This window comes from Chanos chanos, chromosome 11 (genome assembly GCF_902362185.1).
Source record: "Chanos chanos chromosome 11, fChaCha1.1, whole genome shotgun sequence".
Classification (NCBI taxonomy): Eukaryota; Metazoa; Chordata; class Actinopteri; order Gonorynchiformes; family Chanidae; genus Chanos; species Chanos chanos.
Genome location: NC_044505.1, coordinates 10,739,066 through 10,751,739, shown reverse-complemented (window position 1 = coordinate 10,751,739; position 12,674 = coordinate 10,739,066). Strand labels below are relative to the sequence as shown.

At 40.6% G+C, this 12,674-nt stretch overlaps 1 protein-coding gene across 2 annotated transcripts in view; it reads right to left on the bottom strand.

Moving 5' to 3' along the window:
• Positions 1-12,674, bottom strand: part of tenm3 (teneurin transmembrane protein 3) — a 192,915-nt gene that overhangs the window by 20,457 nt on the left and 159,784 nt on the right. For both annotated transcript variants that reach the window (XM_030787892.1, XM_030787893.1), the window contains one exon: positions 2,215-2,464. In XM_030787892.1, the coding sequence (XP_030643752.1) occupies positions 2,215-2,464 (250 nt within the window). The remainder of the gene's footprint in view (positions 1-2,214; positions 2,465-12,674) is intronic.

Genomic DNA, 12,674 nt, shown 5'->3' with positions numbered 1-12,674 from the left:
CCCTCTGGTTCCTATCAGTTTAAATGACAGCAGGTTGGGGTTTTCCAAAAGACTGACAACATATGCACACCTCATGTCGGAAAGGAGGAAATCCATTCTTTTCATCTGGAGTTAAATATCAGAGCGCAAGGAATGCTCTGAGTCGAGTATGTATCCAATCTATCAAAACAATGCATGAAATCAACAGAATAAAATTACAACAATCGAATCAAATCGCATTAAAGGCATAATGCTAGATTTCATTATGGTTTTGGAAGGAAATATAATTGGTCTCACACACTACGTTCAGGGAAGCCATGATGAGTGAAACGACAAATGTATTTTGAAGCAAATATTTCAAATCAGTATGTGGGAGAAACAGAATTATCAGAGGCCTTGAGATTTTGATAGCGTGCTTTTACAAGATGTAACTGTTAAATTATTTTCGTCGGTTCAAAGTCAAATTCTTTGAGAAAAATGTGTGTGTGTGTGTGTGTGTGTGTGTGTGTGTGTAAGTTAAACTGGCTGCTGAAGAAAAAAGGTTATGTGAAATTCAGCTGGCAAGGTAAGAAACCCCCACAGTAGAACTATCATAACTGCAAAAACATATTAGAGGGTTTTCAGATCTTACAAATCAAAAAAACGTAACTCATTCTGTACAGACAAATGCTTTCTTAAGATCTTTCTTTCCTTCTTTCTTTTTCCTCCTTTTTCTTAGTTTTTTCTTTTTCTTTCTTTCTTTTTTAAAAATATAAATATATAAAATATATGTATGCATGTATATGTATGTATGTATGCATATGTATATATATATAAAGATTTAAATTTTTTAATTTCTCAGGCCAAGTAACAAAAGAGTGCTTATTTTTATCATTAGAATAACAGAAAAAAAAAGAATACTGTTGATTATAAAACCGGTAAAAAAAAAATAATAATAAAGAAAGTAATGGTCATACGTTGATCGTAACATTAACATTATCAAAATACATTTCAAACTGTGCTGAAATCACACACAAAAACTGAAACCAAAGCATATAAATTGAAATTTCAACAGAATACATACTACATAAAGAATACATGAAATGTAAAATATAGAACTTAAAATAGAAAATAATTTCAGTTAATATAATAAATTAATATATAATATAATAAAAATAAAACATATTCAATGCAGCTATTTATTGCAACTTTTCAACAGCAACAAAAAAAATTTTTTTTTCCTTTTTTTGTACTTAGTATTGGTTATAACCTGTTCATATACTTCTGATTTTTTCTATAATTACATTACAAACATGTCACATAGTCTGATAATAAAATTATGTGCATATCACATTTAAAATATTTTTATATTACATATAAAAAATTCGAAATATGCTATCAGCATATTAGAAATACAAAACTTGATACCTATAATTCTCATGACTATTATAATAAAGTGCTACTGTTTTAAAACTCTTTCCAGTTCAGGAAAAATCATATATATTTAAATTACTAATACAAATTATTATTATCACAATTATTATTATTAATAATAATAACAACAACAATAATAATAATAATAATAATAATAATAATAATAATAATAATAATAATAATAATAATAATAATAATACCAGGCAATATACATACATTCAGAGAGTACCATTAATTTAAACAGAAAGAGAGTAATTAAGTAAGCAAACAAGTGAGTAAATTTAATTTTTGAGCACATAAGAGAGAGAGAGAGAGAGAGAGAGAGGGAGAGGGAGAGGGAGAGGGAGAGATCAGGGGAATGTCCCAGCTATCTCAGTTTTAGAGGGGAATACAGGAGAAAGCCTAATCAAAGTGAAGCAGTAGGGTATCGCCTGCTGCTATACAGTGCCAGCATGTGCCACTCAGCCCAGATTAACACTGCTTTACCTATATCTAGGATAGAGGAGTCATTTCCCACCACTGAGACAGGCAGAAATGACTCTGCTAAGATCAACATTCACTTTAACCACTGTATAGCTCTGTGTTACACACAGCGGGTAATAATAACAAACCAACAAGACGAGGGCCGTTCTCTGAGCGTTCTGTCTTATTAGCCATCCAAGTATTTGTTCTCTCCTCCTGTCACTCAGGGCATTCTTCTCCAACCAAAATCCAATCCATCCATTCATTCATCCATCCATCCATCCATCCATCGATCCATCCATCCATCCATCCATCCATCCATCCATCCATCCATCCGTTCATTCATTCTACAGTTCTTACCTGAGTTCCATGACACTGGTGACATTTCCAGAGGGGAAGATCCGTCTGATGTAGTTGAAGTCGCCCACGAACAGGCTGCCGTCCGACCCACAGGCCAAGGCCACAGGGGCTAGCAACTTGTTACCATCTGCCTGCCCGTTACAGCTCGGACAGGAGATGCTCCTCCTACGCCCGTTCCCCATGATGGTGCTGATTACTGGAGGCTGCTGGGAAATGAAGACGTTCTCACCGTTGCCCTTGTACAGGATCCCTGTTTAGAAAAAAAAAAAAGAAAAGAAATCGGAGGTGATTTTTTTTGGTTTGGCTAGGGCCGACGTGACGTCGGTCTGGAGGATGCAGACCAGGCCGCTCTGAGAATCGCTTCCAAGAAAAATCAAGTGAAAAGTGTTTGATTTCACTCAGCGTTCATTTTCAAAAGTATTTAATGAGTCCATTTTCATTTCCACGAAAATCTGGATCCTCAAGACTAAAGTAAAGGGGGAAATTCGCAATACATTTATTTTTCCCATGTCACTGTTTATTTTACCTTGATTGTATTACGAAAACTCCCCCCCCCCCCCCAACAGAGACAACATATGAATTCACTCAGTGAGTCAATTTGAGATTTATGTTTTTCTCTCCAAAAAATCTGTCCATCTCAATCTATGTCTCTAAGTCTCTGAATGTTTTTGTGTTTACGCTTGAGAATTTAGTATTAATCATCTAATTTCACATGTCTATGTGACTGAAACACTCCGGTTATGCTATGTCTTTCAAATTAAATCATATACAATACATCAATGAGGATCTAATGTGCTGGTAATGGGGGGGGGAACTGTAGGTGTGTAATATCCTTTTGAAGTCGAATTATATTCAACACGTAAGTGGGCAACATTTGGAGAAAAAGGTCTAATTATTGACGAGCTATATTTTATAGACAGGCATGTAGGGATTTGTGTATGCCTCCAAGCTAGAAGTCATCTTGCCAATACTTTGGACTGAGATCCAATATCTTGCTTTTTCTCCACCTCTGTTTTCCATTTTATCTTTTTCTACATGCTGTTTATTTTAGCCTAGGGCAAAAGTGATGTTTAAAAAAATAGCAATGCTTCCTTACATCTAAAAAAAAAAAAACCAACAAATACACACAGCATAGCTTTCCCCCCCCCAAGCGCATTAGCATCTCACAAATTGTAATTAATTTTGGCTTTGAATGTTTCATTCTCATATGATTTTTACCTTGTGAAAATGTGATCAAAAGGCATTGCGGATTTCAATGGGTTTAACAAACTCGCGTGTCCTTTTGTAATGAACAGTTTTTTGATAATTCTGATGCTAATTTATTCAGTGTTGAGAGAGACAGAGAAGAAGGAGGTTGATCTGGCATGGGTTCAGAATCGATAAATGCCGTGAAGCAGCTGGAATGTTTTTAAAAAAATGCTGGGATACAGAGCTGTAACTTCTGAAAGTGGGACGCCACATCTCTGACTGCACTCTTTTTCTAATGTATGATTCTTAGGATCATGCGGAGAGCAAGATGAAAAGCTTTCCCATCCATCATCTACTATTTAAAAAAATGACCTTGGCAAACACACACACACACACAAACACACACACACACACACAGAGAGAGAGAGAGAGAGAAAAATCCTCTTTTTTTTTAAACATGAAAAGCAAAAGCTAAATTTTATCAAACAACTACATTAGAATCAGTGCCAACATCAAATAATATTTGACCTCATAAACAAACCATGAAAATGATTTTAAAATGATTTTTTTTTCAAGTTCTCAACACATTAAAATATTCTGAAAAACGAAAATCATTATTAACTATAATACACAAGATAGATTGATATGTTCCTAAAGTAAGTACAAATTAAAAAACATAAAAAAAAATCAACAACAAAAACAACAACAACAAAAATCAAATACAAACAAAAAAAAACCCTGAACATATTGCTGTATGAGAAGTACTACTAACACAGAGCTTATGTCTTCAAGTTTTATAAATTTTAAAGCAGCTTAATATTCATTTCTTCAAATATTGGCCTGTTGGATTACAATTACTGTCATCTACGTCTTCCTAGTTTTAAAAACAGCTCTCAAAGTCTCCTTTTCTCCAGTATATTCCATCTTTTCAAGGTTATTCCATCTTTTCCTGCTTTTATTTTCCAAAAGCATTGTAAGATCACTTGTAGGAGACCTTGCTGTGCTAGTGAAAAATCATTGTGCCCATATTCTCCAGTGTCATATGGCTCTAATCAAACAGAAATCATCGCTTCATACCTCAGAACCAGTCTAGCTCTAAATCAACTGCTGTGTGAATGTAAAAGAAAGGACCCATGTTGAGTGTGTGTGTGTGTGTGTGTGTGTGTGTGTGTTATGATGAATAAGCTTCTGAACCAGTGTTTATATACTTCATGTGTACTATAAAGTCAGTCTGTGGGAGAAACTGGGAGAGACAGAGAGAGAGAGAGAGAGAGAGAGAGAGAAACAGAGAGAGAGAGAGAGAGAGAGAGAATGAGAAACAGGAAACGCCACAGGCTGTGGGTTTTGGGTCCTGTGATGAGTGGTTCATTCGCTGGTTTTGATTTGATCCACAGTGTCATGCTTTAATATCCTGCCCGAGGACATGTTAAAAAAAAAAAAAAAAAAAGAATCCCTTTGGCTGGACCTGAGAATCGTCCGACTCTCACATCAACCAAAGATCTGATTCCATTGTTGTCTGTTTACTTTCTCCGATCCCAGGGCGCAATTTTAATCCTAAATATTTGAAGCTTTTTTGGATTGAATGAAATGAAAGTATGAAATAAAGGTTTGAGGTAGAAAGAGAGAGAGAGAGAGGGTGTGAGAGAGAGAGAGAGAGAGAGAGAGAGAGAGAAAGAGAAAGAGAGAGATACAGAGAGAACGAAAAAAAAAATCAAATAAATGGTCTTGCTCTAAGGTAAAAAAGAAATGACATCAGTTTTGCTTGAAGGGGCAAAAAAAAGCTAAGAGCGAAAAACTCCAAACAGTTTCCACAAGTTTCCATGTCAATGAAAGTGATGTTGTCGAAAATGTGAGGCTTAGATCAAACTCTTTTGGCTAAAGGACTAAAATTGTGTGTGTGTGTGTGGGTGTGTGAGTATGTGTGTGTGTGTACGTGTGTGTGAAGGGGGGGGGGGGTCCTTTTTTATCAAGCCCTAAAACGAGACAAGGTGAGGAAAGCAGCATTGCTTTTGATGTTTCTTTAATGCTGGTGGAGATCAAGGTGGACACCAGTAGAGAAAGGTCAGTGGGAAACCTCGCTAATGCAAACGCTAGTGGACGGCCGCGCAGCCAGGCCATATGAAAGAACATTAGCAATCGCAAAACCGAGGGCTAACAACTCCTGCATACGCACACCCACTCACATCAAGATAATTAAAGCCAGGATTTGTTGTTCTCACCAGCCCTGCAGCTGCAACTGAAAGTATTTAGAATTTTCAATCAGATATCAGCTAAGAACTCGTATGTAAACACATTAAGGTCCAACAAGGTTATGCTATATTAATAAATGCAAGCACGCGCATACACACGGAGTCAATACTAAAAAGTTTGATGATTATTAAATCCCCACTTTTGCATGCACTGATTGTATTAATTCAACACTGGGTGAATTTGATACAGCTCTATCAATAATCTTAACTTGAAAAACAAAAACAGAAAAAAAAAACCCCATAACAATACAAAGCTAAACAAAGTAAAACAAAACGAGCCCTTTAGAGGCATTTTCACATTTTAGCAATAATAAGAACACAAGACTATTTTTCCACGCTATTTGTTTGACTTGCCCTCTGAAAACTCTAGCACCACATAAAAAAGCAATTTAAAGTGAAAATAAACCACCAAGTCTTTATTGTAATAACAATGTCGCCCTTAAGCCAATATTTGGTCAAAAGTTTCTTTCTTTGTCAACTATTCCTTCTTAAGAGTCTTTCTGGACGCGGTTCAACTGACTCGACATGTTGCGATGGTGTAATTTTTGCCGATTCGTGTTCCAAATTCGCTGGAGCTCCTGCCAAGATGGCCAAGGATCACTGATGTACCGCAATCCATGAATCTTGCCAAAGGGATCAGAGCGAATTCAAGTCAGAAGTTTGACTAGGCGACTCAAGGACATTCACTTTGTACTGGCGGAGTTAAGTCTAAAGGAGCTCTTTTTAATTTTCCCCCTCCTGTGTTACTTGCCTGAAGTCTTTATTTCCTGTCCTTGATGTGAGATTTCAACAGAGTGAATTTGCCTGTCTGGGGTTTTTTTTTTTTTTCTTCTTTTTGGATCTAGCTAAACATCTTGCTCCCCAACGGGATGAAAAGCATTCCTGTAACTGTCTCCCATGTGGTGTTTGCTTTATGCCGTGGAGCCGGGTTAGGTGTACACTACACCCCACTGCTTTGTATTTAGGGATTAAAAAAAACATTCATCACTTAGCCTCTGTAATCATTTTAAGCCTCATTCACTTAATGACCTTTGTCAGTCTGAGGGCTACTTACGCTCGAAAACGGTGTTAATAAGTTCAAAGTGATGCATTATGGGCATGCGGATGACATATTTATGCCTGTAATGGCATGACTCTTCGCCTTGACTTAGGGTAAGCCTGTAATGAATGCTGAGAGAATATCTGCTCTTTTCATTCACTTGTAACATGAACTTTTAGACGGATATGACGCGTTGCTGTAAAACAGTATGCTTGACTGTAAAAAAAAAGCAGCAGTTTATTATAAGTGTGGGTTTTTAATAAAGTGTTGTAAAAAATTTTAAGGCACTGATAATTCTTTAAAGAGCTCTGCACAGAGACAAATTTGTTGAAGAGGCCCAAAAAAAAAAAGGATATTATCCAAAGCGTGTTTAATAAGACAAGACTCTATCAAGTGCTAGAACTTCACTCGTGTTGTGTTTTAAAGGTTTAATGAGGGAAACATATCCTCAATCAATATTCATAAACGATAAAACAGCTACATCTTCCTCCCAAAAGATGTTTACGGATGTGTTGGGCAAATGGCTGAAGTGTGATTTTTTTTTTTTTTTTTGTGAGAGAGAGAGAGAGAGAGAGAGAGAGAGCGAGAGAGAGAGAGAGAGAGAGAGAGAGAAGAAATAATGGGGTAGGCAGAGCTGAAATAACACATGCCAACCACAAACCGCTGTCATCCTCAAAAAGTTCTCCAATGACTGTCACCCACCACAGCTCCTGTCAGCTGTCACCCACACAGACTCACTTACTCTCAAATGTCTCTCAACCTCTTTACCGAGAGAGAGAGAGACAGAGAGAGAGAGAGAAACGCATTGTGAACTACATTACACTCAAAAGTGACCAAGTCACTACAGTGAGATATGAAAGCGCCACTCAACACCACAACACCAAAAAAAAAAAAAAAAAGAAAAGAAAAAAAAATCGTCAGTTTCTTTTTGGGGAGTTGCTTTGAAAAAAGGGGTGGGGCTGCTTCAAAGCAGCACTTCAAAGGATGACTTCACGCTGTGAGCGTTAAATTATTCACATCAGGCAACATGTTGGAATTCCGCGCTGAGTCTTCTCTGCGTGCTAATTACTCCGAAGATCAATGACGCCATCCGAGCCCCCCCTCTCGGGCGAACGCGGGCGGACGGGTCCGTGGCGTAGGAGACGAGCCGAAACCCGAAAACCCTTTCGCCATAAATCTCAATATACCTTCTCCTCTGATCAACGGCTGCCATCGATTAAGCAATTGAGCGAGGGATGGTCCGGAAGAATGAGGAGCGGCGGGCGAGTAGAAAAGAAAAAAAAAAAAAAGACTTTTTTTTTTTCCTCTGATGCGTTCTGAAGCCGTGCTGCAGGAATAGTCTTGTTAACAAAGACAAATTGGTGGCGGTGGTTTTGCTGAGAGAGCAATAGTGCCCCAGGAGAGATTCGCGACCTTGACTTCAAACTCCATGTCTTTTAAGAAAGAGACGCTTCCCTCCGGACGTGTGTGATTACACACACACACACACACCCACACACATAACCAGATCCACAGATACTCTCTGCGTCTACTCTGGTCTCCTCACACACGGACACAAGCGCAAAAACGTGAACAGTACACAAACAAAAACACACACAGAGGCTGTAACCCCCCCTCCCCCCCCCCTCCCCATACCGTCCATCTCTCTCTGTCAAAAGATGAATACTTACACAAATACACACACTCGGAGAGAGACGGAAACACACAGAGCCTGATCCACACGTCACCTGTCTCACCCTCTCTCTTTCTCTCTCTCTCTCTTACCCCTCAGAAAACGTACACACACGCACACCCACGCACACACACACACCCATGCACACGCACCCGCGCACACACACACACACACACACACACACACACAAAACTAATCTGATTTCCTACACAGGCTAATTAGAAACATTCTAAGCCACTGTTTTCTGAATGTAATTACCCTCCATAGTAACATTAATGTAATTGAATACAGGAAATGAAACCTTTGATGTACTTTGCGGAGTAAAAAGATTACAACTGCCTATGAGTTACACACACATAGACATAGACTACAATGTGTGCATTCAATTATAAGTTGAAACGATTTCATAAAAAACAGCCCCTGTAATTGCTAATAGGAATCCTAAGGGTACTTGGAAAAATATACAGGAACAGAAAAGCACATCTTAGCTCAAACTTGCCGGTTATGGACCAAAGGTGAGTACGTTATGTAACGCTGTGCTGGGAACAGACAGGACAAAAGGGGAGGCAAAGTGTAGTGAGGCTCCGGTGGAAAGCAGTGATTTTCCCTTGTCGGAGGGCCGCTGTGGAGGTTTCTGCTTTGGGACTTTGAAATAAGAGCAGACACATGGGAGTGGAAGTCACTGATACTCTATTCACTTTACAACATGCTAACCGTCTCGCTCTGTCCTTCTCTCTCTCTCTCTCTCTCTCTCTCTCTCCCTCACACTCTCTCTTTCTATCTTTTTGGGTCTCTGTGTTTTTCACTTCCACTCCCCTCTCATCTTTTCCTACCTAAGATTTAACCACCAATTCTCTCTCTCTCTCTCTCTCTCTCTCTCTATCTCTCTCTCTTCTCTACACTACAGCTGTTGTTTTTATTGCTTCCCTCCCCTCCCTCTGTTTTTTTCTATTTGAACTGTCTTTCTTTCTCACATCATTCCTACCTTATTCCCTCTCTCTTTCTCTCTCTCTCTCTCTCTCTCTCTCTCTCTCTCTTTTCATTTGGGGGAGGAGGCTGGGGTTTGAGTGGAATTCTTGATGAATTCTTGCAGTGACTAAGCAGAAGTCTTGCAAATTGCTCTGGTTATAGAATGAGATTTCTGCCAGGCAATTAATCAATTTGAAAGAAGCTTCTTTTTGTGATTGAGAGTGCGTGTGCGTGCGTGTGTGTGTGTGTGTGTGTGTGTGTGTGTGAGAGAGTAATAGCTAAAACAATTTAATTTAATCTTTCTCTCTGCCTGACTGTCTTTTTCTCACCTGTCTTTCTTGAGTGATAAGTACTCTTGGCATAAATATTTCAGGTGGAAACTGAGGTAGAAACTGGTTTTTTTTCTTTTTCCAAAGGGTTAGTGTGACACATTAAAATAATAGCCAAAAGGCTCCATTCAGAAACCTGAATGACACAAATAAGGGGACTTTGGGAACCCTCACAACACGTCTGTCACTCGCTCAGTATCAGCCTGGCTCAAAGACAGACTTGACTTTTCTGGCCACGGTAGAGCCATGAGACACAACATTCAGATGATGAGTAAATGAACACACAAAAACTTCTTCCTGTTTGCTTCCTCTAAATGACAAACTGCCAGACCACATTTTGGTGGACAACTCTCTCTCTCTCTCATTTCAAAGGTCCACTGATAGACTTAAGGAGTGTGCTCCACTCCTTTCCCCCTCTCTGACGGCTGGATATAGCTGGTGCGTTGTGAGAGAGAGAGAGGGAGGGGGAGAGGGAGAGGGAGAGAGAGAGGGAGAGAGTGCTTTTTTCCCCTGCAGGACAGTGAGCTGCGCCCCCCTGCTGAGTGTGGGGTTCTATGTTTGGGAGGATGAGAGAGTTGGAGTGGCTAGACTCTGACTGGGGCTGATAAGACCAGATGAAAGAGAACAGCAGCTGAAGCAGAATGCGGTTTGTGGTGGGGGGTGAGGGGTGCAGTGTGTGTGTGTGTGTGTGTGTGTGTGTGTGTGTGTGTGTGTGTGCGCGCATGTGTGTTGGGGGGGGGTGACCCTGATCACCGTTGGTCCACGACAGAGAGAGAGAGGGAGAGGGAGAGAGAGAGAGAGAGACAGAAACAGGTAGCTCTGGCTTAAGGAGGTGTACCTCCCGCCAGTGCATTATACGCCGTCACCTCGACAGCTGGACGGCCACAGCTCACCTCAATGGGATTTAGTAAGTGGGTTGGTGAGACATCGCATGTGTGATTTTTGATGTGACAGAAATAGAAGGGTTGTTGGATAGGTGTGATGTTTGTGTGTGTGTGTGTGCGCGTGTTTGTGTGTGTGTGTGTGTGTGTGTGTGTATGTGTTAGTGTGTGATGTGAGAGGTACAGATGAGTGTAGAATTCCCCTTTCCTTGAGAGAGAGAGAGAGAGAGAGAGAGAAAGAGAGTGAGAGAGAGGGAGAGAGAGACAGAGAGAAAGAGAGACAGAGAAAGAGAAAACAAGAGAGAAAGACTAACAGGAAGAAGTAAAATGGTGGTTTTGTAGGTGTGTCTCTTTCCGTTTTTAATATTTTTGTATTTAGGTGAGATAAAAACAGTGAAATACAAATGGTGTGGATAGTGTGTGTGTGTGTGTGTGTGTGTGTGTGTGTGTGCTGTAGCAGCTAGTGCATTGTCCAAAGCGGACAGTCTTACTAAAATTCATGTTATCAGTGGCGCGGTGAGAAGAAAGCAGACACACCCTTGGCTGCTGCACAAACACAAATAAGGAAATGAAAACAGGGAAAGAGAGAGATGAACGAGAAAGAAGTCCGGAGTTCTCTTTGGACCCCCATGCCCTCACCCCCACCCCCACCCCCACCTCGCCCGCCACCCATCCACCCCTCAACCCTTAGTCAGTCATTCAGTCAGTCAGTTAGTCAGTCAGTATGAAGTATCCTGGCGGCTTATGTAAGCGAATCCCTTATAAAAGATTCATGTGGAATGATGAATGACAGAGCACCGTGATGTGTGCAAGTATCGATCTACAGCCCAGGTTTTTCCCTCGCTCATAAGACCCCCCCCCCCCCCCCCCAACACAGGGACAGCATATCAAAGCCCGCTTGGCTCTAAGATGACATGGCTCGCAGATGAATTTCCTAAACGCCAGCTTCTGATTATCACAGGATCTGTGGCGGTGGGAACCAGAGAGAGAGAGCCTGTGGGGAGGACAACGAGAGATGAGAGGGGGTTTGGTCTGAGAGGGAATAGGCTCATACTGACAGAGAGAGAGACATACAGAGAGAGAGAGACAGACAGAGAGAGACAGACAGAGGTTTCATACAGAGGTTTCACAGCAAACTCACAACTGCTCAGACAGGTACACATACACACACACACACACACACGCGCACACACACACACACAAACGCACACTCACACGCAGAGCTTACTGGGTGTAAATGCAAGAGGTCTGCGCCATACTTCAAATTTCCTGACAGGAATATGATGAGGCTGGCGACAGTCAGAGGACACCAAAGACGAAGAGAACTCTCCCTCTCGCTCTCCTTCCCTCACTCTCTCTCTCTCTTTCTCTCTCTCACACACACACACACACACAGACACACAGACACACACACAGACACAGACGCGCGCACACACACACACACACACACACACACACACACAGACACACAGATACACAGATACATGCTGATTTCCCTGTGAGTAGATACTGTGTGATGTCTGACAAAGCCCAAAAGCTTCATTACTCTCAGGGCTAACATTACAGAGTGAGGGAAATGCGTGAGGGCAGCTTTGGAGCCAGTTCTGATTCCCTTTGACTCAACCAAGGTGACACCTCAGTAAACAAACATCTAAGGATCTACCGAAGATCCTAGCAAAGCTGTCGCTAATTTGATTTTGGAACCTGTCAATCTATTAGCTGTTTTTTTTTTTTTTCCCCTACTCGTGCTTATAAAGTGTGCTTCTAAAATGAGAGAGTAGGGCTTTGGTTAGGGGGGCGTGGCTCAATGTTTGGTCGCCCACCCAATCCACGTTGGTACCTATATTTATTTCCGTGGCTACAAAAGTTTCTCTCTCTCTCTCTCTCTCTCTCTCCTTTTCTCTCTCTCTCTGCCCGCTTAAAAAAAATTGAATTACATGCCCAGGGAAAAAAAAAAAACAACCTTTTTTTTTCGTGCAGAGAACACTGACATTCTACACCTCTTCATTCTGCCCTTTGTCACCCTCGCTGTTTTTCTCCCTCGGAACGTTCTATTTGAGGTGCCAGCATGAATCAGAGAGTTCACTCCTTTTCTCTTACCTTTTCAGGGGACTGTCACCTTTTTAATCATCT